This window comes from Monodelphis domestica, chromosome 1 (assembly GCF_027887165.1).
Source record: "Monodelphis domestica isolate mMonDom1 chromosome 1, mMonDom1.pri, whole genome shotgun sequence".
Taxonomy (NCBI): domain Eukaryota; kingdom Metazoa; phylum Chordata; class Mammalia; order Didelphimorphia; family Didelphidae; genus Monodelphis; species Monodelphis domestica.
In genome coordinates this window covers 610,135,155-610,161,510 of record NC_077227.1, presented here as the reverse complement: position 1 = coordinate 610,161,510, position 26,356 = coordinate 610,135,155, and the positions used below count along the sequence as shown (strand labels likewise).

The following is a 26,356-nucleotide window of genomic DNA, read 5'->3' as shown; positions in this document are numbered from 1 at the left end:
ATAAGTTGCAGAGAAGTTATCAACCTCCATCTTTAGAGAATTTAACCACCAGAGAACACCATAAAGAAACTATAGGTCTAAATTCTACCCCTTCTGCCGTAGTAGGTGCTAGGGATTCTGAGACAAAAATGATATGATCTTTGTTTCAAGGAGCTAATCTTCTATCAGAGAAAACAGGATGTAAGCATAGAAGTAAATACATGGTATATATTCTCAAATAATTTGTAAAGAATTTTATTAGGTCACTCAGCAGAGGAGAGAGAACTGGAAAATTGTGGCTCCTCTCTCTTCAGTCTCTGTGAATCTTATTTTGTTGAGTTCAGATAAGGATACCAGCACACAAACTCACATAGGCAATTTCCAGAAGAGAGTAGTCCCAGGTAAGACTGTTTGATTTTTGTATCAGCAAGTAAATATAAACATTCAATAAAATTTGTAGGACCCAAAAGAAAAGCTTTGGGTGGACCCAAAAAAAGACCCAGGTAGGATCTAAGCATTCCTTGCAACTATCTGGATTCCCTGGAGTATTACTAAGGTAATTCTGACTTCTTTGTAAGCTTTAGGTTGGACGGTGTTCTCGCCACATTAAACTAGGTTTAAGTAATATTAATAAATAATGAAGTATTTGATTTTCCTCTTTGGAGACTTTTCAAAGTCTAATATTCACATAAGCAGAAAGCTTGATTAAGGTCTTAAAGGAAGTTCATTAAAATAACCCAAATCAATGATGTCCTCCTTTCTACTTATCTTGTCTAAAACTTGATAGAATTCCTTTAAAGAGGAGTAAGGGCCAAATTGCCAAATTGCTGACAAACTTTTCCCTGATCAGAGGAATCATTTTGAGGAAGCCTAAGGGACCATTAGTCAGGGGGTTTAGACTTGCACTGGGAAATAAGTGTATTTACCCTGCCAGCATAGGGAGATTTCTGAGAAATTGAAAGCAACAAGAGGGAAAACTGCATATGGCTGTGTATATTACAAAAAAATGCCATTGAACAAGTGGGCAGTGGGCAGAATGCTGGGCCTGGAGTCAGGAAGACTCATCTTCATGAGTTCAAATGTGACCTCAGGTACTTACTAATTGTATGACCCTAACAAGTCACTTAGCCTTGTTTATCTCACTTCCTCATTTATAAAATGTGAAGGAAATGGCAAAACATTCCAGTGTCTTCACCAAGAAAACCCCAAACAGGGTCATGAAGATTAATATGATTAACAAACAAAAACAATCACAAAAAAATCATGATAACTTCTAAATCAGAAAAGCTACATCTCCAAGGAGGCAAACCTGGTTAAATAGAAGCTTTAGATAAACTTAATCAGGTTATAAATTAAACTACATTTAGATGTTCACATCAGGCTTCTTTAGAAGGGAGATTTACATATCAACAAAGTAACTAAGAATATTTGCTGTCAGGGAAATACTCCTTTACACAGTTAGGTAGGGGAACTAGCAAATAATGAAATCACTTTGAGAAGCTCAAACTCCCCCCTTCCCCCACTTCTACCTGAGGAATGTCAGTTAAATCTTTTATTCCCTAAATCAGGTTTTGGTATGATGAGGTTAATATTAATAGAAGACAGGCTTTTAGTTAACCAAAAGTTGCAGGAGGATTGGTTTTGACTGGGGGGGATATATATTTTACATTTCAAAATATCATTTATTTGTTACATCAAAATATCCAGTTAATTTCCCCACTCTTTCCCTCCCCCATTAGAGAAGACATCATTTGACAAAAATTATTTCATCTTATTTCTATTTTTCAGTTCTTTATCTGGAGATGAACATACATACACAAGTCATTATTCAAATAGTATTTCTGTTCCTGCATGTAATGTTCTCTTGGTTCTGCTCATTTCACTCTTCAAAAATTTCATATAGGTCTTTCCATGCTTTTCCAAAATTAACCTATTCATCATTTCTTAAGGCACAGTAATATTCCATCTGAATCATATGCTATATAACTTGTTTAGCCATTCCCCAACTGATGGGCCTCCCTTCAATTTCCTTTTTTTTTTAGACCCTTACTTTTCATTTTAGAATCAATACTGTGTATTAATTCCAAATCAGAGAGTGGTAAGGGCTAGGCAATGAGGATTAAGTGATTTGACCAGACTCACAAAACTAGAAAGTATTTGATACCAAATTTGAATCCAGGATCTTCTATCCTATCCCCAGACCTGGATCTCAGCTGAGCATCCCTTCAAATTCCAGTTCTTTATCACCATATAAAGAAATGTTTTAGAACATATAAGTTCTTTTTCTTTTTCCCTGATCTCCTTAGGAAATCAATATAATAGTGGGTCAAAAGGTATACACATTTTTTATTAATAAATGCTTGTTTATTGGTAATAAAATAATAAAAACATTCGATCAATTGGTAATCAAACATTTATCTTTTTTTATGTTATCGTATTTTAAATTTTTTTAAATTTTTAAATATTTTCCCATGGTTACATGATTCATCCCCCACAGAAAATAAAAGCAATTTGGACATATCCCTCTTCCAGGCAGACATTAACACCACAAAACATTAAAGCCAAAATAATACAACAATGACAATTAATATTAAACAATATCAAATCTCCTTATTCCTGGTAATTTTCCATTTAATTGACATTTATTTCATCTTGTGTTTCAACTGTCACATGTAGTTCTGTGACCCCTGTAAACATCTTCCCTTGAAAATTCTGGGATAGGCCTCATCTCAGAGCAGCTCTGGAGGGAGCTCCTCCTAGTATATCTACTTCTCTAGTTCCAAGTCACCTGTAGAGATTTTCTAGTTAATGCTGCCTATATGAAATGCTACCTGTCATTAACAAAAACAATTTAGTACAACTGCCTAAATTCGGTTTTCTAGCATCTAGTTTATATGGTGAAAACCAGCTCAAATGTTATGGAGCTAACCCAATTAACATCAAATCAATGAAAAGAACATCAGCTTAGGAACATAATGCACTTGAAAGTTCAGGGAAATTCAGGTTGACATACCACTTGCTCTTTCTGTCTTGAATCAGAACCCTGTACCTTATATGGATAATACCATCTACCAGTGAAGGAGAAATCTTAAAAAAGACCCATGAGGGCCTGACTTGTAAAATGGTTCCTTCCATCTCTAAATATTACCACATAGACACTTCAAAACACAGGAGGAAAAAAAAACATGATTTAAAGGTTCTTTACAATTAACTCAATTTTATATGTAAATCCTTAAACCATTTTTGAGAACTTATTACAAAAACATATTCAAAGCTTAAATATTCCATTACACACATACATATATATGTATGCACACATGTACATGTATACGCATATGTCCAAATTCTTAAAGACAGCAGGCTAATCGTATGGCTTTCTCAAAGTAAAATTTACTGCTTCATTAAAATTTGAGGCTTTTACATTTTTACCCTATCATTGTATCCCTACTTTGATATTATTATATGTGTATATAAGTATGTATGTATGTGTGTATATATGTATACACACATGTATATACATTCAGAACTCAATGTCAAATTATAGGCCCAGGAGATTTTACCTCAAATAGCAAGTTCCATTAATCACTGCTTATTATGTTTCTCATATTGTTGTAAAAATAGTTAACAATAAACACATATAAGGTCCTATTTATCGTTTTTAGTATGAAGCCATCCTAGAGCAAAAATCAATCATTAGAAATTAAGATTAATCATATTCTACAGTTTCACACATACAATGAATACATGAGATAGTTTATAGTCTCTAGCTACTTGCTGTAAATCTCTAGACTAATAGATACCTATTAACCTCTAAAGCAAAAAAAAATCTCTACATCTAAACTCTATAGATATTATATTGACTCAAAGATATAAGTTCATTATGGACTATTCCAGGTACAATTTCATAATTTTCATAAGTTATGACCAAACAATCTGTCTGATAAGAATCACTCTTTTTTTTTAGTAGAAACTTGTAAACTCTTTTCTTCAGCTCTTAGATGTCCTAGTTTATTCTCAAACCACTTCATTACTTCAGAACAGTGATGGCAAACCTTTTAGAGACCAAGTGCCCAAACTGCAACTCTCATGTCTCATGTGGACTCCCCCTCCCCAACCTTACCCCAGATCAGGGAAGGAGAAAGTGCTCCCATTGGGTTGCTGGGCTGAGGGGTAGGTCATGTGAGAAAGGTCCTCGGGTATGGGGGGGAGTAGACCCCTCCAGCATGTGTGCCATTGGTTCACCAACACGTCTTTAGAACACTGCAGCTTGCTGTCAGTAAGGCTGATAAAATATTATGACCCTGCCCAGATAGAAAGTGTCCCCATTAATCTATTTTAAAGTAAAATAAACTCAAATAAATACTTAACAATTTTCAAACATTATGACAGCCTTTATAATAGCTCATTTTATAATCTAACAGTATCTAGATTAAAAGAGAAATTAATTTTCTAATGACTATATTATCCCTGGTAATCATTTTTCAGATTAACAATTTCTTTTGTGATAACTTTCCAGAAATTACAATGCAAGAAATATTGGAAGCCTAACAATAACATGAATAATATTATGAATTTTAAAAGAACAGCCAAGATGGCTGCTTAGTAGCAAGGAAAGTTGAAACTGCTCTGAGAATCCTTCTAAACTAACCTTTAAAAAGTATCTCAGAATGACAGGAGTTAAAAACCAACAATAATACTGGAGAAGAAGCTTTCCTGCAGAAAACAACTTGAAAGGTAAGCAAAGAGAGTCAGTTTTCATGGGATAAGAGAGAACTGGAAGTAAAACTGTATACAAGAATACCAGCCAACCACTCACCACCTATTACACTAGGTTCTAAGCCTGGGCATAGGCCAGCTTTGGGAATCTGAGGTCCCTGCCTATGCCAACAACAGAGTGCCCACATTCCAGGCCCACTGTGTAAAGTTCTAAACCCTGCCACCAGCCTGCAGTAAAGCCTAGAAGTCCATAAAGCTTGGGCTTTTCAAGTCTGCAGTATTGGTGAAGCCCTAGACCGAGGGCAAAATAGCTCACAGTGCTGAGTCCAGAAAACCATCAGCAGAGAAAACAGAATCAGTAGTTTTCAGAACCCTCAGTCCACAAGTGCTGGGAAAATGAGCGAACGGCAATAGAAACCTAACCATAGAAATTTTCTATGGTGACAAAGAGCAAAACACAGAGTTAGTAGGGGATGGTGAGATCCAAGCAACCATATGTGAAACTTTGAAGAAAAATGGGAATTTGTCTCTGGCACTGGAAGAATTGAAAAAGGAATTGAAAAATAAAATAAGAATGGTGGAAGAAAAATGGGGAAAAGGAAATGAAAGTAATGCAAAAAGAAAATAACAGTTTAAAAAAGCAAAACTGGGCAAATGGAAGAAGAGACAAAATCCAGTGAAGAAAAGAGATTTTTAAAAAACAGAATTGACCTACTGGAAAAAGAGGTGAAAAAATTCAATGAAGAAAAGAGTTCCATGAAAAGTAAATGGCCAAATGGAAAAGGAGGATCAAAAGGTCTTGGAAGAAATTCATTTTTTAATCATTAGAATTGGGGCAAATAGAAACTATTGACTTAATGAAACATCAAGAGACAAAAAAAAAACAAAAATCAAAAGAATGAAAAAATAAAAGAAAATATGAAATATCTCAATGAAAAAACAAACAAATGGAAAGTAGATACAGGAGAGGTAATTTAAGAATTTTTGGACTACCTGAAAGTCATGATAAAAAAAAATCCAGACATCATATTACAAGAAATTATCAAGGAAAACTGCCCTGATATTCTTAAACAAGAGGGAAAATAGGAATTGAAAAAAAACACAAATCACCTCCTGCAATAAAACATAATACAAAACTTTTTGCCAGTGAAATAACATCAATTCAGTTGAACGTATTTCTGAATCTCTTCTGTAAGGAATTACCTTATATTAATTGAATTAAAAAACCAATATTGAAGTAATTATACTTAAAAGATAATTTTTATAGCACTCACTATATACCAGGCACTATGCCAAGTATTTACAATTATTATGTCAATTGATCCTCACAGGAATCCTGGGAGATAGGTGCTATTATTATTTCTATTTTACCGATGAAGAAACTGAGACAGAAATTAAATGACTTGCCCAGAGTGACACAGCTAGTAAGTGTCTAAGATAGATTTGTACTTGTGTTTTCTTAAACCCTGTAATTTTTAAGCATATTAACTTAATGCTAAATATCATCTTAATGGAATCAAAAGCTTCTCAAACTTTTTCTACAACTCTAAACATTTATTTCTCATTACCCTCCATTCACAGTGTCAGTGCAAAAGGATTCCCTCTTTTTAAGGTTCTACTCATTCTCCTCTTATCTTTATTTGTTCAAACTTTCTTTCTTGCCCCCCCTCCCTCCACCCCCTTCCAGTGGACTTTGATTAAAGCCCTACAAACTCCAAAACTACTTCTTTTGGGGGGGGGGCAGGGCTGGGCAGCTACATGGCTCCCGAGATTGAGAACCAAGCTTAGAGATAAGTTTTAGCTTCAAATCTGGCCTCAGACACGTCCTATCTCTGTGACCTTAGGCAAGTCACTTGACCCCATTTGTCTAAACCTTATCATTCTTCTGCCTTGAAACCAATACACAGTATTGATTCTAAGACAAAAGGCAAGCCTTTAAAAGAAAAACTGCATCTTTCTTGTTACACTCTCATCACTTCACTTAATCTTTGCTATTTTTCTTAATTCCATTTCATCTTTTTTCCCCAATCATAATAGTCTGAATCTTTCTTATATGGATTTCCTTATAAAATACCAATTAATTGCTATACTTTTACTTATTAAGTTGCCAAGTCTATTTCAATTTAGGAGAGTTGGCTACTAATTTTACCCAAATAATTAAATTCTATTAAATCATTTCATATTATTTTCAGTTCTGCTTATTCTCCAGTTGGTGAATTCACCCTCTACTTAAACAATGCATCAGTCACTCCAAGGAGGGGAAAGAATAATCCATCTGTATGCTCTTCATCCCTAATCTTAATCTAAACTGCAAACCTCCCCCAAATCTAAGATATTTCAGCAGTTCAAAAACCTTTAAATCATACCTTGAAAATTTATAATTAAATGTTACATTTCAGTTACAAATTCAGTCTCTAGTTAGTTTATAGTGCCACAAATTTCTACAGACCAAGATAAATATTTTTTCTTTTCTGTCTTTTATCTTTGTAATTGCAGCCTAGCCAGGGTTTTGAAGGCAAAGAGAGAATGTATCTTGCAGGTTTTTTTTCTTTCTATATCACACTGATAGTTTAATCTAACGGACAGTGAGAGTAAGTCCCTGCCAGTTTTTTAGAGAGAGCTAGAAGAGCTGTTTCAGGAATGAGACTTTATTAATCTTCCCCACCCTTCTAAATTCCCCTTCTGCAATTTTCCCAGCAGTCATGATAGCTTGGCCTGGTGTTTCCCTTCAAAAATCTCCAAGGTAAATATGACCTTGTACATAAAAGAGAACTTTGGAAGTAGAATCCTCAGGCAAAGCCCACTTTGCTGTCTACCCTACTCATTTGAAGTTGTCCTAAGTGAACTAGTATAGAACTATTTGGGCCAACAGTTCATCAGTTTTTTAATCAACTATAAAAATATCTGATAAAACAATTCCAGTTCTTCCCTAGCAGATCATGAAATTTAAGTGGCAACCCTTGCTTTCAAGTTCTAGATAATAATACCATGTCCACCAGGATCTCAGGGCAGTTGCCAGTTAGTCTCAGATTAGGTATCAAAGGAGGGTTAAAGAGAAATACAGGGAAAGAAAAAAGAGAGAGAAAGCTCTATTAATGGACCGGCCAAATTTTAAACACATTTTAATAGATTACAGCACTGCCTCAAAGCCCTCAGGTGATCAAGCCAAGATGATGCTTAATTTGTGGATCAGGGCAGCTGAATTAATTATAATCTCACCTGAGTTTTTTTCTTATAGCTCCTTAACTTTCTGGACACTCAGAGTCAGTCCCCAGTCCTAATCTGGGACCTTGACTATGTTTGACCTGAACCCAGGGCACTCACTAGGTCCTCACTATGTCTGACTTAATCCCATGTTGGTCAGTCCCACTGGCCTGAGCTCAATCTTGAAATCACAAGAGTTTTACTTAGCTTCTATGTTCTTGGAAAACCTTCAGGTTGACTTGGACCAACCATTAGGAAATTCTACTTCTGACACTATAATTGTTAGGGAAGAATAAACCCCCAAACTTGAAAAAAATTCATAAAGAATTTATTAGGTCACTCAGTGGAGGAGAGAAAGCCAGAAAAAAAGAGTGGCTTCTTCCTCCAGTCTCTCTGAGTCACCGAGAGTTTAGATGAGGGGAGCAGCATATGAACTGCCAGTAGGCAGTTTCCACAAAAGAGCAATCCTCAGGTAAGTTTGCTTGGGATGTATGTAAAAGCAGGTAAGTACCAACATTTGGCATAATTTTGGAAACCCAAAATAAGACCTAGGTGGAATCTAAGTATTCCTTACAGCCACCTAGCTTCCCTGAGATTAGTGTGACCTCTTTGGTTAATTTTGGGCTACAATTTTTTAGCTACATAAAATTAGGTTCAAAAATATTAAATCATGGAGTAATTTCCCTATTATAAGGTCTTTCACAATCCTACTAATTTATCTTCTAGGTTGATCATACACCACTTTTTCTTACTTCGTGCTTCATCAACATTCTCCTACTTGCTTTTACTTATGCAAGACATCCTATTTCCTGTTTTTTTTTACAAGCCTTTAATGTTTTCCTTCCTTACCTCAGTTCAGTTTTAAGTGCTTCCTTATAAACAAGTCCTTTCCTCACCTAACCCTTTCTAGTTACTTTTTATTTACTTTCTATCTAATTTGCAAGTAATATCTTTGAACATATTTTTTTTTCTCCAAATAGAATGCATGCTTCTTGAGAGCCAGGGATTATTTTCATTTTTGCTTTTGTGTTCCCAGCACCTAGCACAGGGCCTGTGACACAGTAGATATTTAGTAAACACTATGCTAGGACTTAATTTACCAGTGTTTATTATCCCTCACTCACAACATGGGATAGACCTAGGTCCCTCCTTTTATAAAGTTCCTTGATTAGATTTTCCTAATACAAGTTCAAATTCCCTCTAGGATCCAGTTTCCCTGATGTGGTTTTCTGGTCACATACAGGTATAAAATTTGCCAACTTTTAGTCTGGGACCCTCTAACTTAATAGGTTTCAGAAGATTTCTTGAATCAGTATGTCTTCCCCCTAGGATCTTCTCTGATGGCTAGATGGGTTTCCACATGGAAAGGAGAGGGGCTGGGTCCAGAAGAATAAAGTGCCACTTTATCCTTGTTGCTTATCCTTAGTGTGTTAGGGTAAAGAAACCTTCTTTTGTTAACAACTATTCAGTAACTTTCAAGTGCCTCATTTTATCCCAACATTGAACCTGAACTTACAGAGGACTGACATTAGAGCTATCTATACAAACACTTAGTAAATCAAATTGAATATAGACTTTACTTACTTTGATTCTAATATGTATGGTAAGTAGAATTTCCTTGTTGATGGTCTTCTATGAATGTTCTTGCCATTGAAGTCTAAATTTGTTTGTTCTAGTTAAAGAATATAGTAGTTTCGGTGGCAAAGGGTGGAAAAAGAGGAACAACTTACCTTAACAAATTTTCCTTCATTCTTGACTTTGTGGCTTAAGATTTCTTTTAACCTGAAATGACTAATTTGGGCATTGCAAGCCTATGATTATTCTAGGCTCTTCTTTCTTGGCACTTTACAAATGATACATGTCCCTGAAGAGTAGCAAAATATATAGGAATTATGAGTCCTCCTTGACGTTCTTTTCATTGGCTAGCCATTTTTTTAGAAAGTGTCTATGGGATTAAAAATTAAGATTTAGGGGGCAGCTAGTTGGTCAGGGGATTGAGAGCTAAGCCTAGAGATGGGAGGACCTAGGTTCAAATATTACCTCAGACACTTCCCAGCTATGTGACCATGGGCAAGTCACTTAACTCTCATTGCCTAGCCCTTACCACTCTTTTGTCTTGGAATCAATACATAGTATTGATTCTAAGATGAAAGGTAAAGGTTTTAAAAAGAAAAGTAAATTTTAAAAAGAAAAGTAAAAAAAAAACTTATGTAAAGAAGATATGGTATAATGGAAATAGTATAGAACTGAGTTTTGATGTATTGGTTGTAGTCCTAGTTCTAAATATGTGACTTTACAAAAGTCATATATTAGCAGGTAGCTAAGTGGCTCAGTGGATTGAAAGCCAGACCTAGAGACAGGAGGTCCTGGATGAAGATCTAGCCCCAGATACTTCCTATCTTTGTGACCTTGTGCAAGTCACCTAACCCCCATTACTTAGGTCTTTAAACTCTCTTCTTGTAAGGGGTAAAATTTAGGGTTTATGCCAACATGAAATATGATGGTACATATAACCCTATGTTTCTGATTTAAAATTGTTTTAAAATGACTATAACTTTAATAAGATTGTAATAGAATTATCCTACTTGTCTTTAGGACTTCTGAACTAATTTCCTGCTTATTTATTGGAGTTTTATTTTTTGAGTTTTATTGCTGTTATTCCTGTTGTTGTTTATATCCTCAGTCCAAATTCAGCAAATGTTTATTGAGCCTTTACTTTATGTAAGGCACTATGCCAGCTATACATTGAGGTACAAAAATGACTTTGACTCTTGACTTCAGGAGAATTTATACTCTCCCTCACAGGAAGTTAGAATCTATAGTAGCAAAATTTCTGTGAGGCACACACATTGTCAGTAACAATAAATTACCAACAAATGCAACTGAGGCACTAAGAAAATGAAATCAATATGATTCTTCTTATAATTATAACTGTATATATATAATTTTAATAATACTTTTGATCTCTTAATATGTTCAGTTAATTTGGAAAGTATGCTCGAAATAACATGAATAACTTGCTGAAGGGGCATACACATTCAGTGGTTATCAAAATTTATAAATGTAGACTTATGCAAATATAAAATATAGTGAAAAATTATATAATGATTATTAAAAGTTTATCATGAAGTATGAATCTGAGGAAGCAGACATAAAATTAACTCTGTGATCACAGGGATCACATAGTGTAATTTTAGAAACCATCTAGGTCAGTCCACTCAGTTGATAAATGAGGAGACTGATAATCATGTAAGGTGAAGTTACTTGCCAAGGATCAGATATCTAGTTAGGGTCTGAAGAAGGATTTGAATTCTGGTCTTCCTGACTCTTTAAGTCTAATTATCTGTTCATTATAGAATGATGGTAGACGTATTTAGGGTGTGATAAAATGAAGGAAAATACTTAGGACTGATTTTAATAAATAATCAGGAAAAAATAATAGTTAATTGAAAGAACTAAGAGACCAAATCATTAGCATTTGTTAAGCACTAGTAATTATTATGTGCCAGACACTGTGCTAGATGCTGATGATATAATTACAGTGAATAGAATGATCAATAATGGCCAGGTAACACTAGTGATTCGGCCAGAAACAGAATTTTTTGTTAGCTTTTAGAAAAGCATTACCTAAAGGAAAGCTATTTTAAACGCACTAGTCTAAGGAACAACAGAATTGCTAGACATTTAAGTTTATATATATATTCTTCATATTGTACTATATCAATGTATTTTTCAGTAATAAGCCATGAATGGAATGGAAAAGTTCTCCCATAATCAGACTTAGTGCGTATCCAATATAATACTCTGTTTGGTGTGCAAAATAAAAAGTTAACATAAAGATCAGTTATAATGTTACTTTTTGGGTCATTTTATTAAATTAATTTTATTAAAGTTATATTTTGCAAAATGAAATCTGAGAGATTATTTATGGAAGTGTTTGGGATTAGAAGATACCGTATAGACAGAAATAATTTGAGACCCAAAGTAGTGAGAATTAATAGTAAGGAGTATAGCCTGATGGAAATATTTTGGAAGGAAAGAAAATAGAGTGGGCTGCTTTTTCTGGAGAGAGAGTAGAAAAAGCCATTAAGATATTATGAAAATAAAATTAATAAAAACTATGATACTTGAATGGAGAAAAATTAAGAAAACTTGAGAGAGTTTTTAAATTTAGGCAGATAAGAATGTGGCCCTTGAAATTTCATCTGATGCTCAGGACTTGAGTAGAAAAGGTTTTAGAAGGATTGCTGTCAAGAATTTGGCATAGATTATATTCTATATATGACTATATGATATATTCATTAGTTAATTTGGAAAATAACCTACTAACTAGCTGAAGGGGGACATATATTGAGTGGTTATCAGAATTTATAAATATAGAAATATAAATCCAAATATCAAACAACCCAGTGAATAATATGATGATGATTATTATGCATTATTGAGAATTGGTACTGAATTAAACATTTTAATAGCTTTTATTACATGCTTATTTTTAGCATTTTTCTCTTAAAAATATCTTTTAAACCTGTACAGAATATCCATTTTTAACTTTAAGTGCTAAGAAAACTAAGTAATATGTTTGAAGGAATAATTACTGTATTTCAAGAAGTAAATTTATCTTTCCTTAGTTGCCTTTTTCTTTATCTTCTTCCTCTTGGCTAGTTTAAAAAAAGTAATTTATAATTGTTTTGGAAATCTAAAAATGGTATGCACTTGAGATTATTAATTTCTTTTATATTCATAACATTCTTTAAATTTTTTAAAGTGTCAGCAAAATGGGGTAGGAGATGAACTAAAATATTTCAAGGAACCAAATTTATTTCAGACATTATTATGTATTTTATATTTGAAAATAAGGTTTAGATTTTGCCCTTTGTTAGATTAAATATGAGGTATAAGCTTTATTGTTTATCAGTCAGATATATATTTTAAATTGTAATGTAGTATGGCTAAATTTTTTTAATGTTCTGCTATATATTTATAATGGAATATAGTCTTGAATTATGTTTTGCGACTTTAATGATATACTGAAGTAATGCTTTCTTGCCATGTCTTTAAGCAGAAATCTGATTATTTTACTTTAATTAGAAATGTAGTAGCTACAAAGATATCTTTCTGTAGTTATTTATATTAACAAATTTATACTTTATGCTTCTGATTTATTGCAAAATAATGCAATAAAATATGTTTGTGGATAAGAAGGGAATTGCTATATAGCTTTGGCTATGTAGTATCAAACATTTGATACGGCATCATGGAATATAGACAGGACTAAATTTTTTATTTGACACACCATACTTACTGAAAAGATAGCCACAAATTTTTTTTTTACATGATCTCCAAACAAATTTATCATCTTCAGCTACTTCTTATATCAAAGCTTTAGTTGTTTTTTAAAGTGATGACAGAAAACTCTAAATTTTTTTTAGTGTGGAAATGCATATAACATTTTATGAAATGGGTTCTTCATCTGTAAAATGAGGAAATTAGAAAAGATACCTTCTATAAATTGTGATTCCATGATTTATTGTTTGATGTAATTAATTTTCTGAGATAAGAATTTCTGAGTGACAACTATCAGCTTTCATTTTCTATACTATAAAGAACTGATAAAATAGGTATTTAATGGTCATAACATTCAACACAAGATTTTTAGTATTGGCTTTTTTTGTATTTAGATGGAATATGAGGCTCAAATCAAGAAGATGCATCTCTTGACAAAAAATAACCTGGGAAAGAAAAGCATACTTCAAGACAATGATGAAAAGGTACTTAAAAGGTTAAAATAATTAACTTTTATCTTAAGGATTTCTAAAGTTCTAATAATTTAAAATGAAGATTTTCATAAAAATAATTTTGTTGCAAAATGCATTTTCACTAAATCTTAAATGAAATAATTTTAATGACTGATTTACTGAAAGACAATTCAGTTAACATAAAGAACAAAAATAAAAGAAAGGAACACAATGTCTTCTGGTTTACCTTTTGATTTTCCTAGGAAAGTATGGTTTCATAAACTCTGAAAAACATTCTAAATGAAAAGTAAACAAAATGTGCTGTTTTGATGCTTGTTTTGTATTTATAAATTTGTACATTTTGACCTTTTTCACAGAAGAAGTGAAAAAAATGATTGCATATCTAAGCAACAGACAAAAAGATTGACAAGGAATACTTAAATATATTCTGCTATATATCTGCTCTAATGCAGGCTTCTAATCCTTCTTCCTATCTCCATATAAATGATACAGTTCAAGACCATAGATGTTTTCTTCACTAAAAGCAGTAAAGCTCTTTTAGATGAAATGTCTAAAAACATCTTGTAATAACTTGGAGCATGCTGGCAAGAGTAGTCACTTGTGACTATGTGTGAAACCCCCTCAGCTAGTCGATATTGTAATAAGCAAAAATGGTAGCATCACTCCATTATTCAGAAAAGCCAACAGCATGCTTGTCCCTTAGGCTACAGCATTCATTAAGAAAAGCTTACTGGGCTGAAAGCTGGAAACAGATGATAACGGGATATGATTTTCATATTTAATGCATTCCTTGGAAGAGTATGTGTGCTGCAGATTGATAGAAGAATCAACTGCTACTTTACTAAAAGACTTTCTAGTTTGCCCTATAGCTACCGATGGAATCATTCAGCCAAGAAATTAACTTTTTCTCCTTTTACCTGCTTTATATATCTGCTAAGCAGGCTGCCTGGCTGCCAGTAAATGTTATTATGCAGTTAACTGTTTGGTATTTAAGACTCTTATCAGAAAAGAAACAGAGGCCACACTATTTTGTTTTTATAGTAGAGGGAAGGTTTCAGTTTTTCTTTCTTCAGTGCATTAGCAGGCATTAATCTCAGTTTATAGGAAGTTTTTTTTTCTTTCCCCATAGATTAAAAAGTTAAAACATTGAATTCAGAGCATTCTTTAAACTACAAGATACAAAGCAACAAGCTCTAGCAACCTTGACCTGTATAAAAAGGCCTTTAATGACAAATGATTCATATTACATTAGATGTACACAAAATAGGATATGTAGTACTGGCCACCTGAACTATTGAGCAGGTTTTCCTGTTTGTCATTGCATTTAACCATGAAATAATTGACATATTTTAAGTCTAAATCATTTTATTCCTTCTTGAACGTCCCTGATACATGCATTTTTAGTATTGCAGTATCATTGACACTTAAAATGTGGGGTGGTTTTTCTATTTGCAATCTTGAATTTTTACCCTACACAAAATGTTTTTGTGTTTTTTGTCTTTTCTTCAACTCTTAGCTCAGTACCTGACATAGAGTAATTGCTTAATAAATGCTTATCATTTGATTGATTTCTTACATATATTACCCTTTAAAGAGCTAGAAACAAGTTGTTGTAGGTTTACTTGTTTTAGGACAAATCAAAAGTCCTTCAATCATCCTTTAAAATGTCATTATAGTTAGAATAGACTGGTTTTTGTTTATATTTGAGAATATCTTCTCTAAAATTCTCTTATTAATTGTTTAATCCTAGAATTCTGAGCCAAAATAAGAATTGAACTATGTTAACATAAAATATATTTATAATTTACCTTGTAAAATTGAACACAGGTTTAAAATTAAATATATTTGATTGAAATAGCATATATCATCTGGAGGGATAGAAACTAGATCTTTGATTTCATTGACCATATTGGGGAAGGTGTGGCACATGTGCCAGGGTATGCTGGAGGGGACTGTTTTCTTCCTCTTCTCCACAGCGCCTGAGGGCATTTTTCACATGCCCCGCCCCTCTGCCCAGCAGTCCAATGTGAGCACTACCCTCCACTCTCTGGGATCATGTGGAGGGCTCACAGGTAGCTTGAAGTTGCATTTTAGTCACATGATCTCACAAAAGTTTGCCAACACTGGTATAGAGAGTTACTAGTAAGGAAATACCTTTCACTATTGTGAATCTGTCCTTTCTTTACAACTCAGAAAGTCATTGTCTGGAGGAACTGAGAAGTTCCTAAAGATTTGAATCTAGTCTTCTTGATTTTAAGTTTGATTCTCTTTCCACTAGATGCCACACAGCATCTGCATGTCATACTTGTCATTTATTAATTTCTGAACAATTTCTTAGAATACAAATTATGTTCCATAGCTTAAATTTTATATTCATTTGGGTAGCTATATAATTTGGCTCACCAGAGTCTACAATTGACTATCTTCAATGTACAGTATAAAACCTCACTATTTCAACTCAAGTTTAGAAAAAGAATTCAAATGATTCATAGATACTGTTATGAATATAATAGTAAATATGATGCAATCATTTTTCTCAAGAAGCTTATATTCAAGTAAATGAGATAGGTACCCTCCAAGGTAGTATGTGAGTAATGCTATGAGTGGTAGAAAGAGCTTTAAAAGTTTCTAGGAATGAAAGTATACTTCTAGCAGAGGTCAATAGGGGAAGCTTTAAAGAAGATTGTATTTGAGCTGAACATTAATGGATGAAGGACTCAAATGTTTTTGGTTGGAGGACAAAGGTTCAGAATCAAGAAAGTGCAAATCATCTACAGAGATGTATAATTCAATTAGACTGTTGTAAGAAACTAGAAGCAATTTTTTTCTTTTTCTAAACTTTTATATTAATTTATATTTCTGCATGGAATTTATCATATTAATGTATTTGTGAATATGTTGTAGCTGAGATTAGATTATAGTCTTCTTGAGTGCAGGAATTTAATCTTATTTATCTTCAGAATGGAAGCCAGGAGAACTTGGGCTTAAAGAAGAGAAATTTAGGTTAAAGGAAGAAAACATTGTTTGAGACTTTGATTATTTGGGGAGGCATATTGCCACTTAGCAACAAACACTTCCTAAATGTTTGCCCTTTTTGGCAAATCCACAGCCATACCAGAAAATGGAAAATAATTTAATAGATTTGAAAGCATGTTAGAATGAAATTTCAGATATAGTCAGCTGGTTCTTGGCATCAGGTGCTCAGGAAAACCGTTGCTTCAGAGCCTCAGAGTAGTCTCACTTGGAGATGTTTGTGCCTATTGGGAATCTATGGCTTTGGGTCCACAGTTAGTATCAAAAGCTAGGACTCAGATCCTCAAATTTTATAGCAGCAAAAAGTCAGGATCTTGGTCTTTTATTATTTCTAGAAAGAAATACAGCTTCCTCACTTGGATTATGAGTTTTTTGTCAGGATTTCCTGTCTTCTGAGATATGTATCATGTGAGACACATGGAGTCTGTAAAAGTTAAAAATTAAATCTCAATAATATTATATTTTAAGAGATTTATTAATGATCATTAGAAATCAAGTAATAAAGAAGATGCAAAATAAAGACCACATGCCCATGGCTGGTTAGCCATTTTTTTAGTCAACCCCACTCATCACCATCAATGCTGATTCTGCATCAGAGAGAGGGAGCCTCCAAAGCCTATGCCCTTTATCCTCTGTCTACAGGAAGTACATAATGACAGAAACTCAGTGGGCTCTTGGGATATGTAGTTCTTTTTTTAGGGTAAAAGATTTTCAGTCATACAAGTTACAGGTCAAAGATAGCAATTTTGGGAACCAAGGTCTGTAAAGGTACATTACTATCTATCCAGGACCACTGTAAAAGGAAGGAATCTTTTAGATGGATACTTTACCTATGACCTCATAGCTTTTTGTCAAAACAGTAGGAATGAGGAGAAACTGTATCAGCCTTAGGAATTCATGGTTAGTAATGAATCACTGGGGGTATTAAATAATCAGTGTAAAGAAATACTTTTTATAGGTACATGAAAAATATATATATCTTCCTATTTCCAATATAAGTTTTTTTAAACACTAAAATCATATGGCATATACCTATAAGAAGATATACAGGAAATAACTTAGCACAGTGCTGTAATAATTAAAGGAATTTGTAGAGGACAGAAGAGGTACAGGGGATTGAGGAAGGTTTGTGACAGGGAATGAAGGAGTTGAAGGGAGAGAAGGAATATGGTTGCTGGTGAGGTGAAAGGAGAGGAATCCCCCCTGCTGAGAGGCTATTTCTGAAAAATGGGGTTCCCAGAGAAATGGGCCAACTGTGACAGCCTGAGGGCATGTCTTCTCTATTGATTGATGTGGAAGATACCCCAGAGTAGGTAAGCATGGACCCCCCTGAGGGACAAGCCTCCCCCCAGACCAAGGTTTCCCAGCAGGGGTCCAATAAGGACCATTTATGGTTGAATGACTGTCCTGAGATTTAGCTCCCTCTATACCCCCCCCAAAAGGGGGTCCTCTTATCTGATTGTGATTATTTAAATAAAGATGAATTTTAATACAAGTTTGGATTGGGAGGTATCAGGGAAGAGGAAATCAGGATTTCTCTAGATTGGGTTTGAGTTTCTCAGCTTTTGTGCTGAGGCCAGGCCTCACAGACTGGTGGAGAGTTTCTTTTATTCCTGTATATGCTAATCTGTGCTAGCTTTCTTAAATTCAAAGGCTTTAGCAGTAGACAGTAAGAGGAAGAAAAGGTTATGACCTTCAGAGCTGGTTGGGCTTGTCTCTTCAGACTGATGCTGCTAAAGACTGGCCTTACAGTTCAAACTGCTCTCCTTAAATCCTTTTGTTTGATGACACGATCACAGGAATCCAGGTAGAGCATGCAGTTGGGAAAATCAGGAATAGAGAGACTTCTATCCAGAGTCAGGGAGAGAGTCTCCTTCCAGTCCCAGGGCCAGGAAAGAGAGCCTAGAGACCAACTGTCACTCCAAATTGCCCTTCCCCTACCAACTGTCATTCTTGTCAGTTCTTTCTAACATTCCAACTGCTGTTTGTTCCATCTGAGTAGCAGAAAGTCCAGAACTTGATTCAGTTTTCCTTTCCACAGTGCTAAGGGAATCTTAATTACCTTTGCAAAGGGAGTAATCAGTTTGTTTCCCTTATGCTTAGGATTTAGAATGGTTTAGCAGAAGGCAAAGAAATATCTCTCTTTATATTACATTATTTTGGTAAAGTTTGCAATTCACTTTTTTGTTATGCAAAACATTTCCATATAAGTTATGTTGTAAAATAATATACAAGTTAAACAATAAAAATAAAGAAAATGTGAAAAAATATGCTTCAGTTTGTATTCGAATTTCTTTAGGACTCTCTAGAAGTGGATAGCATTTTTTATTATGGGTCCTTTGGAACTGTCTTGAATCATTGTCTTTTTAAAATATATTAATTTTCCCCAAATTATATGTAAAAATAATTCTTAATATTCACTAAAAATTTTTAATTTCAAATTCTCTCTTCCTCCTTTCCTTCCTCCCTCCTCTAGTAGGCAGCAATTTGATATGTTATACATGTGCAATCATGCAGAACTCATTTCTATATTAGTCATGTTGTGAAAGAGGAAGAAACAAACTAAAGAAAGCCAGGAAAAGAAAGTTTTTTTTTAGAGGTGTGTTTTGATATGTATTCAAATTCTATCAGTCCTTTTTCTGGAGGTGGATAGCATTTTTCATCAAAAGTCCTTCAGAATTATCTTAGATCATTTTATTGCTGAGAGTAGCAAAGTTATTCACAGTTGATCATTATACAATATTGCCGTTTCTATATACAGTGTTCTCCTGGTTCTTCTAATTTTACCTTGCGTCAGTTCATGTAAATATTTCCAATTTTTTCTAAAAGCATCTTGCTTGTCATTTCTTATAACATAATAGTATTTCATCATAATCATCACTGCTTATTCAGCCATTTTCCAGTTGATGAACATATCCTCATTTTCCAATTCTTTGCCACCACAAAATGAGTGCCTATAAATATTTTGGTACATATAGTTCCTTTTCCTTTTTTTTTTGTCTCTTGGGTATACAGACATAGTAGTGGTATTGCTGGGTAGCATGGCATATATATAATTTAATATCCTTTTGGGCATAGTTCCAAATTGTTTTCCAGAATGGGTTATACTAGTTCACAATTCCCTCAACAGTGCATTGGTGTTTCAGTTTTCCCCTATCTCCAACATTTGTCATTTCCATTTTTTATCATATTACTCAATCTGATGGGCATGAAGTGTTACCTGAGAGTTACTTTAATTTGTATTTCTGTAGTGAAAAAATTATTTAGAAGCGGCACCTAGAAGACTCAATGAATAGAGCACTTGGCTTGCAGATCGGTGATCTTGAATTTAAATCTGGCTTCTGGCACTTCCTAGCTGAGTGACCCTGGACAAATCACCTAACTCTAGATGACTAGCCTTTACCACTTTTCTGCCTTGGAACCAATACTTAATATTGATTCCAAGACAGAAGGGAAGATTGTTTCCTTTTAAGTGAGTTAGAGAATTTTTTATATGACTACAGACTGGATTATTTTATCTGAAAACTACTTGCTCATGTCCTTTGACCATTTATCAATCAGAGAATGACTTGTGTTCTTATAAATTTGACTCAGTTCTCTATATATTTGAGAAATGAGGCCTTTATCAGAGAAACTTGCTGTGAAAATGTTTTCACAGTTATGATTACTAGCCTTGTATTTCCTTCCATCCTATTTCTCTCCCTATTTATCCTGTTCTCTCTCTCTTTTCACCTTGTCCAATCTCAAAATGTTTTGATTCTGACTACTGCTTCTCCTAATCTTCCCTTCTTTTAATCAAGCAACCTTCTCTTATTCCCTTCCTCTCCTGTTTTTTTTTTTTATTGTAGAATAAGATAGATTTCTATCTACACAGCTGAAGGTATGTGATGCTCTTTTTTTGAGTCAATTCAAGCAAGAATAAAGTTCAAACTTCCCTCTCCACTTCCTTTAACTCCCCCTGTACTATAAAAGCTTTTATACCTTTTTTATGTCAGATAATTTACTACATTCTACTTCTCATTTCCCCTTTCTCACAACACATTCCTCTTTCTTACCCCTTAATTTTAATTTCTTAGATAAATTTAATTATATTCATCTCATACCCATTCTCTTTTATGTATACTTTTTCTAACTGCCCTAATAATGTTAAAGTTCTTAGGAGCTGAAAGTATTATCTTTCTGTGAAGGAATGCAAACAGTTTAATAACCTTATTGAATTTCTTATAATTTCATTTTCTTGTTCACTTTGCTGTGATTCTCTTGAGTCTTGTATTTCAGAATCATATTTTCTATTCAGCTCTGGGTTTTTTTGTTTTGTTTTGTTTTGTTTTGTTTTGTTTTAATCAGGAATGCCTGAAAGTCATCTATTTCATTAAATATTCATTTTTTCTCTTGAAAGATTATACTTAGTTTTGTGGGGTAGGTGATTCTTGTTGTAATCCTAGCTCTTTTGCACTGTGTTATATCACATTTCAAGCCCCGCAGGCCTTTAATGTAGAAGTTTTGAAATCTCATGTTATCCTTACTGTGACTCCACATTATTTGAATTATTTCTTTCAGGTTACTTTCAATATTATCTCTTTGACTTGGGAGCTCTAGAATTTTGCTATAATATATTCCTGGGATTTTCATTTTTAGAATCTCTTTTAGGATGTTATGGATAAAATGTTTTCATTTTCACCTCAGGTTCTAGAGTATCAGGATAGTTTTTTGATAATTTCTTGAAAGATAATATCTATGCTCTTTTTCTGATCATGGCTTTTAGATAGCCCAATAATTCTTAAATTATATCTCCTCAATTTATATTCCAGGTTACTTGTTTTAAACAAGAAGTTTATTTAAACAACAAGATGTTTGACTTTAAGGGAAAACTATCTAGGATCATTTTCTTTATAGTAATTTATCCCTGAGACAGAGATTGCCATACACGTAACAGCTACGTACAAAAAAAGTTATAAAATCATCCTTGGCTTTACAATGATAAAAGAAAAACATTGAAATTATCCAATCAAACAAGGAATGCACAGATTTTTTTGTGGGTATTTTTTTTTTTGTTAAACAGTGAGAACAAAATAACTTACTAGAATATAAAGATGAAAGTTGAATGAGCATGCCACTAATAGAGAAATGGGATATTTTCACAGAACCAGTTTGTTTTTCCCCCTCCCCATCTCCATTTGATGTTAATAAAAACATTTAGTTAAAAAAAATATGCATTATACCTGTGCACATACACCAGTTGCTTTATGTACAATAAAGGAATGGGGGAAGGGAATCAAAGAGAGAAAACTGTACTGCAGTAGTCAGGATGTGGAGGAACCAAATCTTGATTTTCTAATTGTGAATGTATTATTTTCCTTGGAAGCACAGTTCTGGAGTAGAGTTGCAGGTTCTCTTTTTAGTAAATGCCTCCTGTCTGCTGCTGGAATACATAAATTGTATCTTCATTCTCCATTTCCAGCTCTGCAGGTGTATCTGTTTCATTGATTGGTTGCCCATCAAATCGGAATCTGATCTGCCTCATTGACAAACCCTGTTATTTACAATAGGCTTTCATTAGTTTACTAAGTGGCGTGTGCCTCTTAATCTTAAACTGCACCACCGAACCACCTTGCCCTGCCACCTTCAAATTAATGTGGTCATTGTTTTCAGTCTTGACTCCTTCCTTCGGCTTCTTGTCAGCCATGGTGAGTCTGGGAGTCTCCTCAGCCGCCACTTCACAAAAGAGGCAACAAGATGGTCTGCTCCAAGGGAATAGGGGGAGAAGCATCAGTGGCAGAAGCAGGAGAAAAAGGAGGATGAGAAGGAAGAAGATGGTGGTGATGATGGTGAGGACAAAGAAGAAGAGGAGGAGGACGAGGAGGAGGTCCACTTGTTTTTCTGATAAGATATTTCACATTTTCTAAATTTTTTATTCTTTTGATTTTATTTTATTGTTCCTCAGTGTCTCATGGAATCCTTAGCTTCCACTTGCCCAATTTAATTTCTAAGGAATTATTTGAATTTTTATACCTCTTTTTCCATTTGGCCAAATCCTTTCTAAGGAATTCTCTTCAGTAAAATTTTGGGATTCTTTTACCATTTGACTTATATTCTGTTTTTTATGGTATTATTTTCTTCATTTTGGGGGAGCCTTTACCAAGCTGCCAACTAAAATTTTTTCATGATTTTCTATCATCAACCTCATTTCTTTTCCCATTTTTTACCTTTATTTCTTTTATTTGATTTTTAAAAATCCTTTTTGAACTCTTCCAGGAAGTCTTTTTGAAGCTGAAACCAATTCATATTTTCTTTGAGGTTTTGGATTTGCCAGTTTTGACTTCATTGTCTTATCAAGTTTGTGTTTTGATTTCATGGAACTGTGACCAGGATTCTCACTCTCCTTTGGCCACAAGCTCTGTTGTGTTAGTGCTCTTCTTCACCCTGGTACTGTTAAGCTAAACTGTTAGCTGGATCCCTGAATGGGCAATGCAACAGAGTCTCACACCTAGTGCCAGCTAAGGGACCCCTATAATCTCTTTCTGACCAATTTTCAGACCCGTTACCATCTGTGGAATAAGATCTCCTGAAGTTGCTGCTGCTGATTCAGTTGCCCCCAAGGCCTGTTGCTTTCTTTTTTTTTTCTTCTTGGTCTTTATTCATTTTTTTAATGGATGCAGCACAAGAGAGAAGCATTGATTTTTTTAAAATAATATTTTATTTGATAATTTCCAAGCATTACTCATTAAAGACAAAGATCATTTTCTTTTCCTACCCCCCCAACCACCTCTCCCATAGCCGATGCGTGATTCCAGTGGGTATCACATGTGTTTTTGATTTGAACCCATTGCCATGTTGTTAGTATTTGCATTAGAGTGTTCGTTTAGAGTCTCTCCTCTGTCATGTCCCCTCAACTGCTGTAGTCAGGCAGTTGCTTTTCCTCGGTGTTTCTACTCCCACAGTTTGTCCTCTTTCTTATGGATAGTGTTTTTTCTCCTAGATCCCTGCAGATTGTTCAGGGACATTACATCGCCACTAATGGAGAAGCCCATTATGTTCGATTATATCACAGTGTATTAGTCTCTGTGTACAATGTTCTCCTGGTTCTTCTCCTCTCGCTCTGCATCACTTCCTGGAGGTTGTTCTAGTCTCCATGGAATTCCTCCACTTTATTATTCCTTTTTGCACAATAGTATTCCATCACCAACATATACCACAATTTGTTCAGCCATTCCCCAATTGATGGGCATCCCCTAGTTTTCCAATTTTTGGCCACCACAAAGAGTGCAGCTATGAATATTCTTGTACAAGTCTTTTTCCCCATTATCTCTTTGGGCTACAAACCCAGCAGTGCTATGGCTGGATCAAAGGGCAGACATTCTTTTATCGTGCTTTGGGCATAGTTCCAAATTGCCCTCCAGAATGGTTGGATCAGTTCACAACTCCACCAACAATGAATTAGTGTCCCTACTTTGCCACATCCCCTCCAGCATTCATTACTTTCCTTTGCTGTTATGTTAGCCAATCTGCTTGGTGTGAGGTGATACCTCAGAGTTGTTTTGATTTGCATCTCTCTGATTATAAGAGATTTAGAACACTTCTTCATGTGCTTATTAATAGTTTTGATTTCTTTATCTGAAAACTGCCTATCCATGTCCCTTGCCCATTTATCAATTAGAGAATGGCTTGGTTTTTTGTACAATTGATTTAGCTCTTTATAAATTTGAGTAATTAAACCTTTGTCAGAGGTTTCAATGAAGATTTTTTTCCCAATTTGTTGTTTCCCTTCTGAAAAGCTTTTTAATTTGATGTAGTTGAAATTATTTATTTTACATTTTGTGATTCTTTCTATGTCTTGCTTGGTTTTAAAGTCTTTCCCCTCCCTAAGGTCTGACATGTATACTATTCTGTGTTTACCCAATTTACCTATGGTTTCCTTCTTTATGTTTAAGTCATTCACCCATTTTGAATTTATCTTGGTGTAGGGTGTGAGGTGTTGATCAATTCCTAATCTCTCCCACACTGTCTTCCAATTTTCCCAGCAATTTTTATCTAATAGTGGATTTTTGTCCCAAAAGCTGGGATCTTTGGGTTTATCATATACTGTCTTGCTAAGGTCGCTTGCCCCCAGTCTATTCCACTGATCCTCCTTTCTGTCTCTTAGCCAGTACCAAATTGTTTTGATGACTGCTGCTTTGTAATATAGTTTGAGGTCAGGGACTGCAAGGCCCCCATCATTTGTGTTTTTTTTTTCATTATTTCCCTGGATATCCTTGATCCTTTGTTATTCCAAATGAACTTTGTTATGGTTTTTTCTAAATCAGTAAAGAAATTTTGGGGGAGTTCAATGGGTATGGCACTAAATAGATAGATGAGTTTGGTTAGGATGTTCATTTTTATTATATTGGCTCATCCTATCCATGAGCAGTTAATGTTTTTCCAATTGCTCAAGTCTAGTTTTAGTTGTGTGGAGAGTGTTTTGTAGTTGTGTTCATATAGTTCCTGTGTTTGTCTCGGGAGATAGATTCCTAGGTATTTTATTTTGTCTAAGGTGATTTTGAATGGGATTTCTCTTTCTAGTTCTTGCTGCTGAGCTGTGTTGGAGATATATAGAAATGCTGATGACTTATGCAGGTTGATTTTGTATCCTGCAACTTTGCTAAAGTTGTTGATTATTTCAATTAGCTTTTTGGTTGAATCTCTAGGATTCTTTAAGTAGACCATCATGTCATCTGCAAAGAGCGATAACTTGGTCTCCTCCTTGCCTATTTTTATGCCTTCAATTTCTTTTTCTTCTCTAATTGCTACTGCTAGTGTTTCTAGTACAATGTCAAATAGTAGAGGTGATAATGGGCATCTTTGTTTCACTCCTGATCTTATTGGGAATGCATCTAGTTTATCCGCATTGCAGATGATATTAGCTGATGGTTTTAGATATATACTGTTTATTATTTTTAGGAAAGATCCTTCTATTCCTATGCTTTCTAGTGTTTTTAATAGGAATGGATGTTGTATTTTATCAAAGGCTTTTTCTTTGTCTATTGAGATAATCATGTGGTTCTTGCTAGTTTGCTTGTTGATGTGGTCAATTATGTGGATGGTTTTCCTAATGTTGAACCAGCCCTACATCCTTGGTATAAATCCTACTTGATCATGGTGGATGACCCTTCTGATCACTTGCTGGAGTCTTTTTGCTAGTATCCTATTTAAGATTTTTGCATCTATATTCATTAGGGAGATTGGTCTATAATTTTCTTTCTCTGTTTTTGACCTGCCTGGTTTTGGAATCAGTACCATGTTTGTGTCATAAAAGGAGTTTGGTAGAACTCCCTCTTTGCTTATTATGTCAAATAGTTTGTATAGTATTGGGATTAACTGTTCTCTGAATGTTTGATAGAATTTACTTGTGAATCCGTCAGGCCCTGGGGATTTTTTCTTAGGGAGTTCTTTGATGGCTTGTTGGATTTCATTTTCTGATATGGGATTATTTAAGAATTCTATTTCTTCTTCTTCTGTTAGTCTAGGCAGTTTGTATTTTTGTATATATTCATCCATATCACCTAAATTGGTGTATTTATTGCCATATAATTGGGCAAAGTAATTTTTAATGATTGCCTTAATTTCCTCTTCATCGGAGTTGATGTCCCCCTTTTCATCTTTGATGCTGTTAATTTGCTTTTCTTCTT

The 26,356-nt window shown here is 34.3% G+C and overlaps 1 protein-coding gene and 1 pseudogene across 6 annotated transcripts in view; one reads left to right on the top strand and one right to left on the bottom strand.

Moving 5' to 3' along the window:
* Nucleotides 1-26,356, top strand: part of KIZ (kizuna centrosomal protein) — a 175,322-nt gene that overhangs the window by 27,121 nt on the left and 121,845 nt on the right. For 4 of the 6 annotated variants that reach the window (XM_056813834.1, XM_007476629.2, XM_007476630.2 and 1 more), the window contains exon 4: nt 13,581-13,670. In XM_056813834.1, coding sequence (XP_056669812.1) covers nt 13,581-13,670 — 90 coding nt within the window. Of the gene's footprint in view, nt 1-6,005; nt 6,120-13,580; nt 13,671-26,356 lie in introns of those variants that run through there. The other 2 variants (XM_056813832.1, XM_056813833.1) reach the window with 2 other exon arrangements.
* LOC100031388 (small ubiquitin-related modifier 2-like) lies at nt 21,976-22,414 on the bottom strand (annotated as a pseudogene).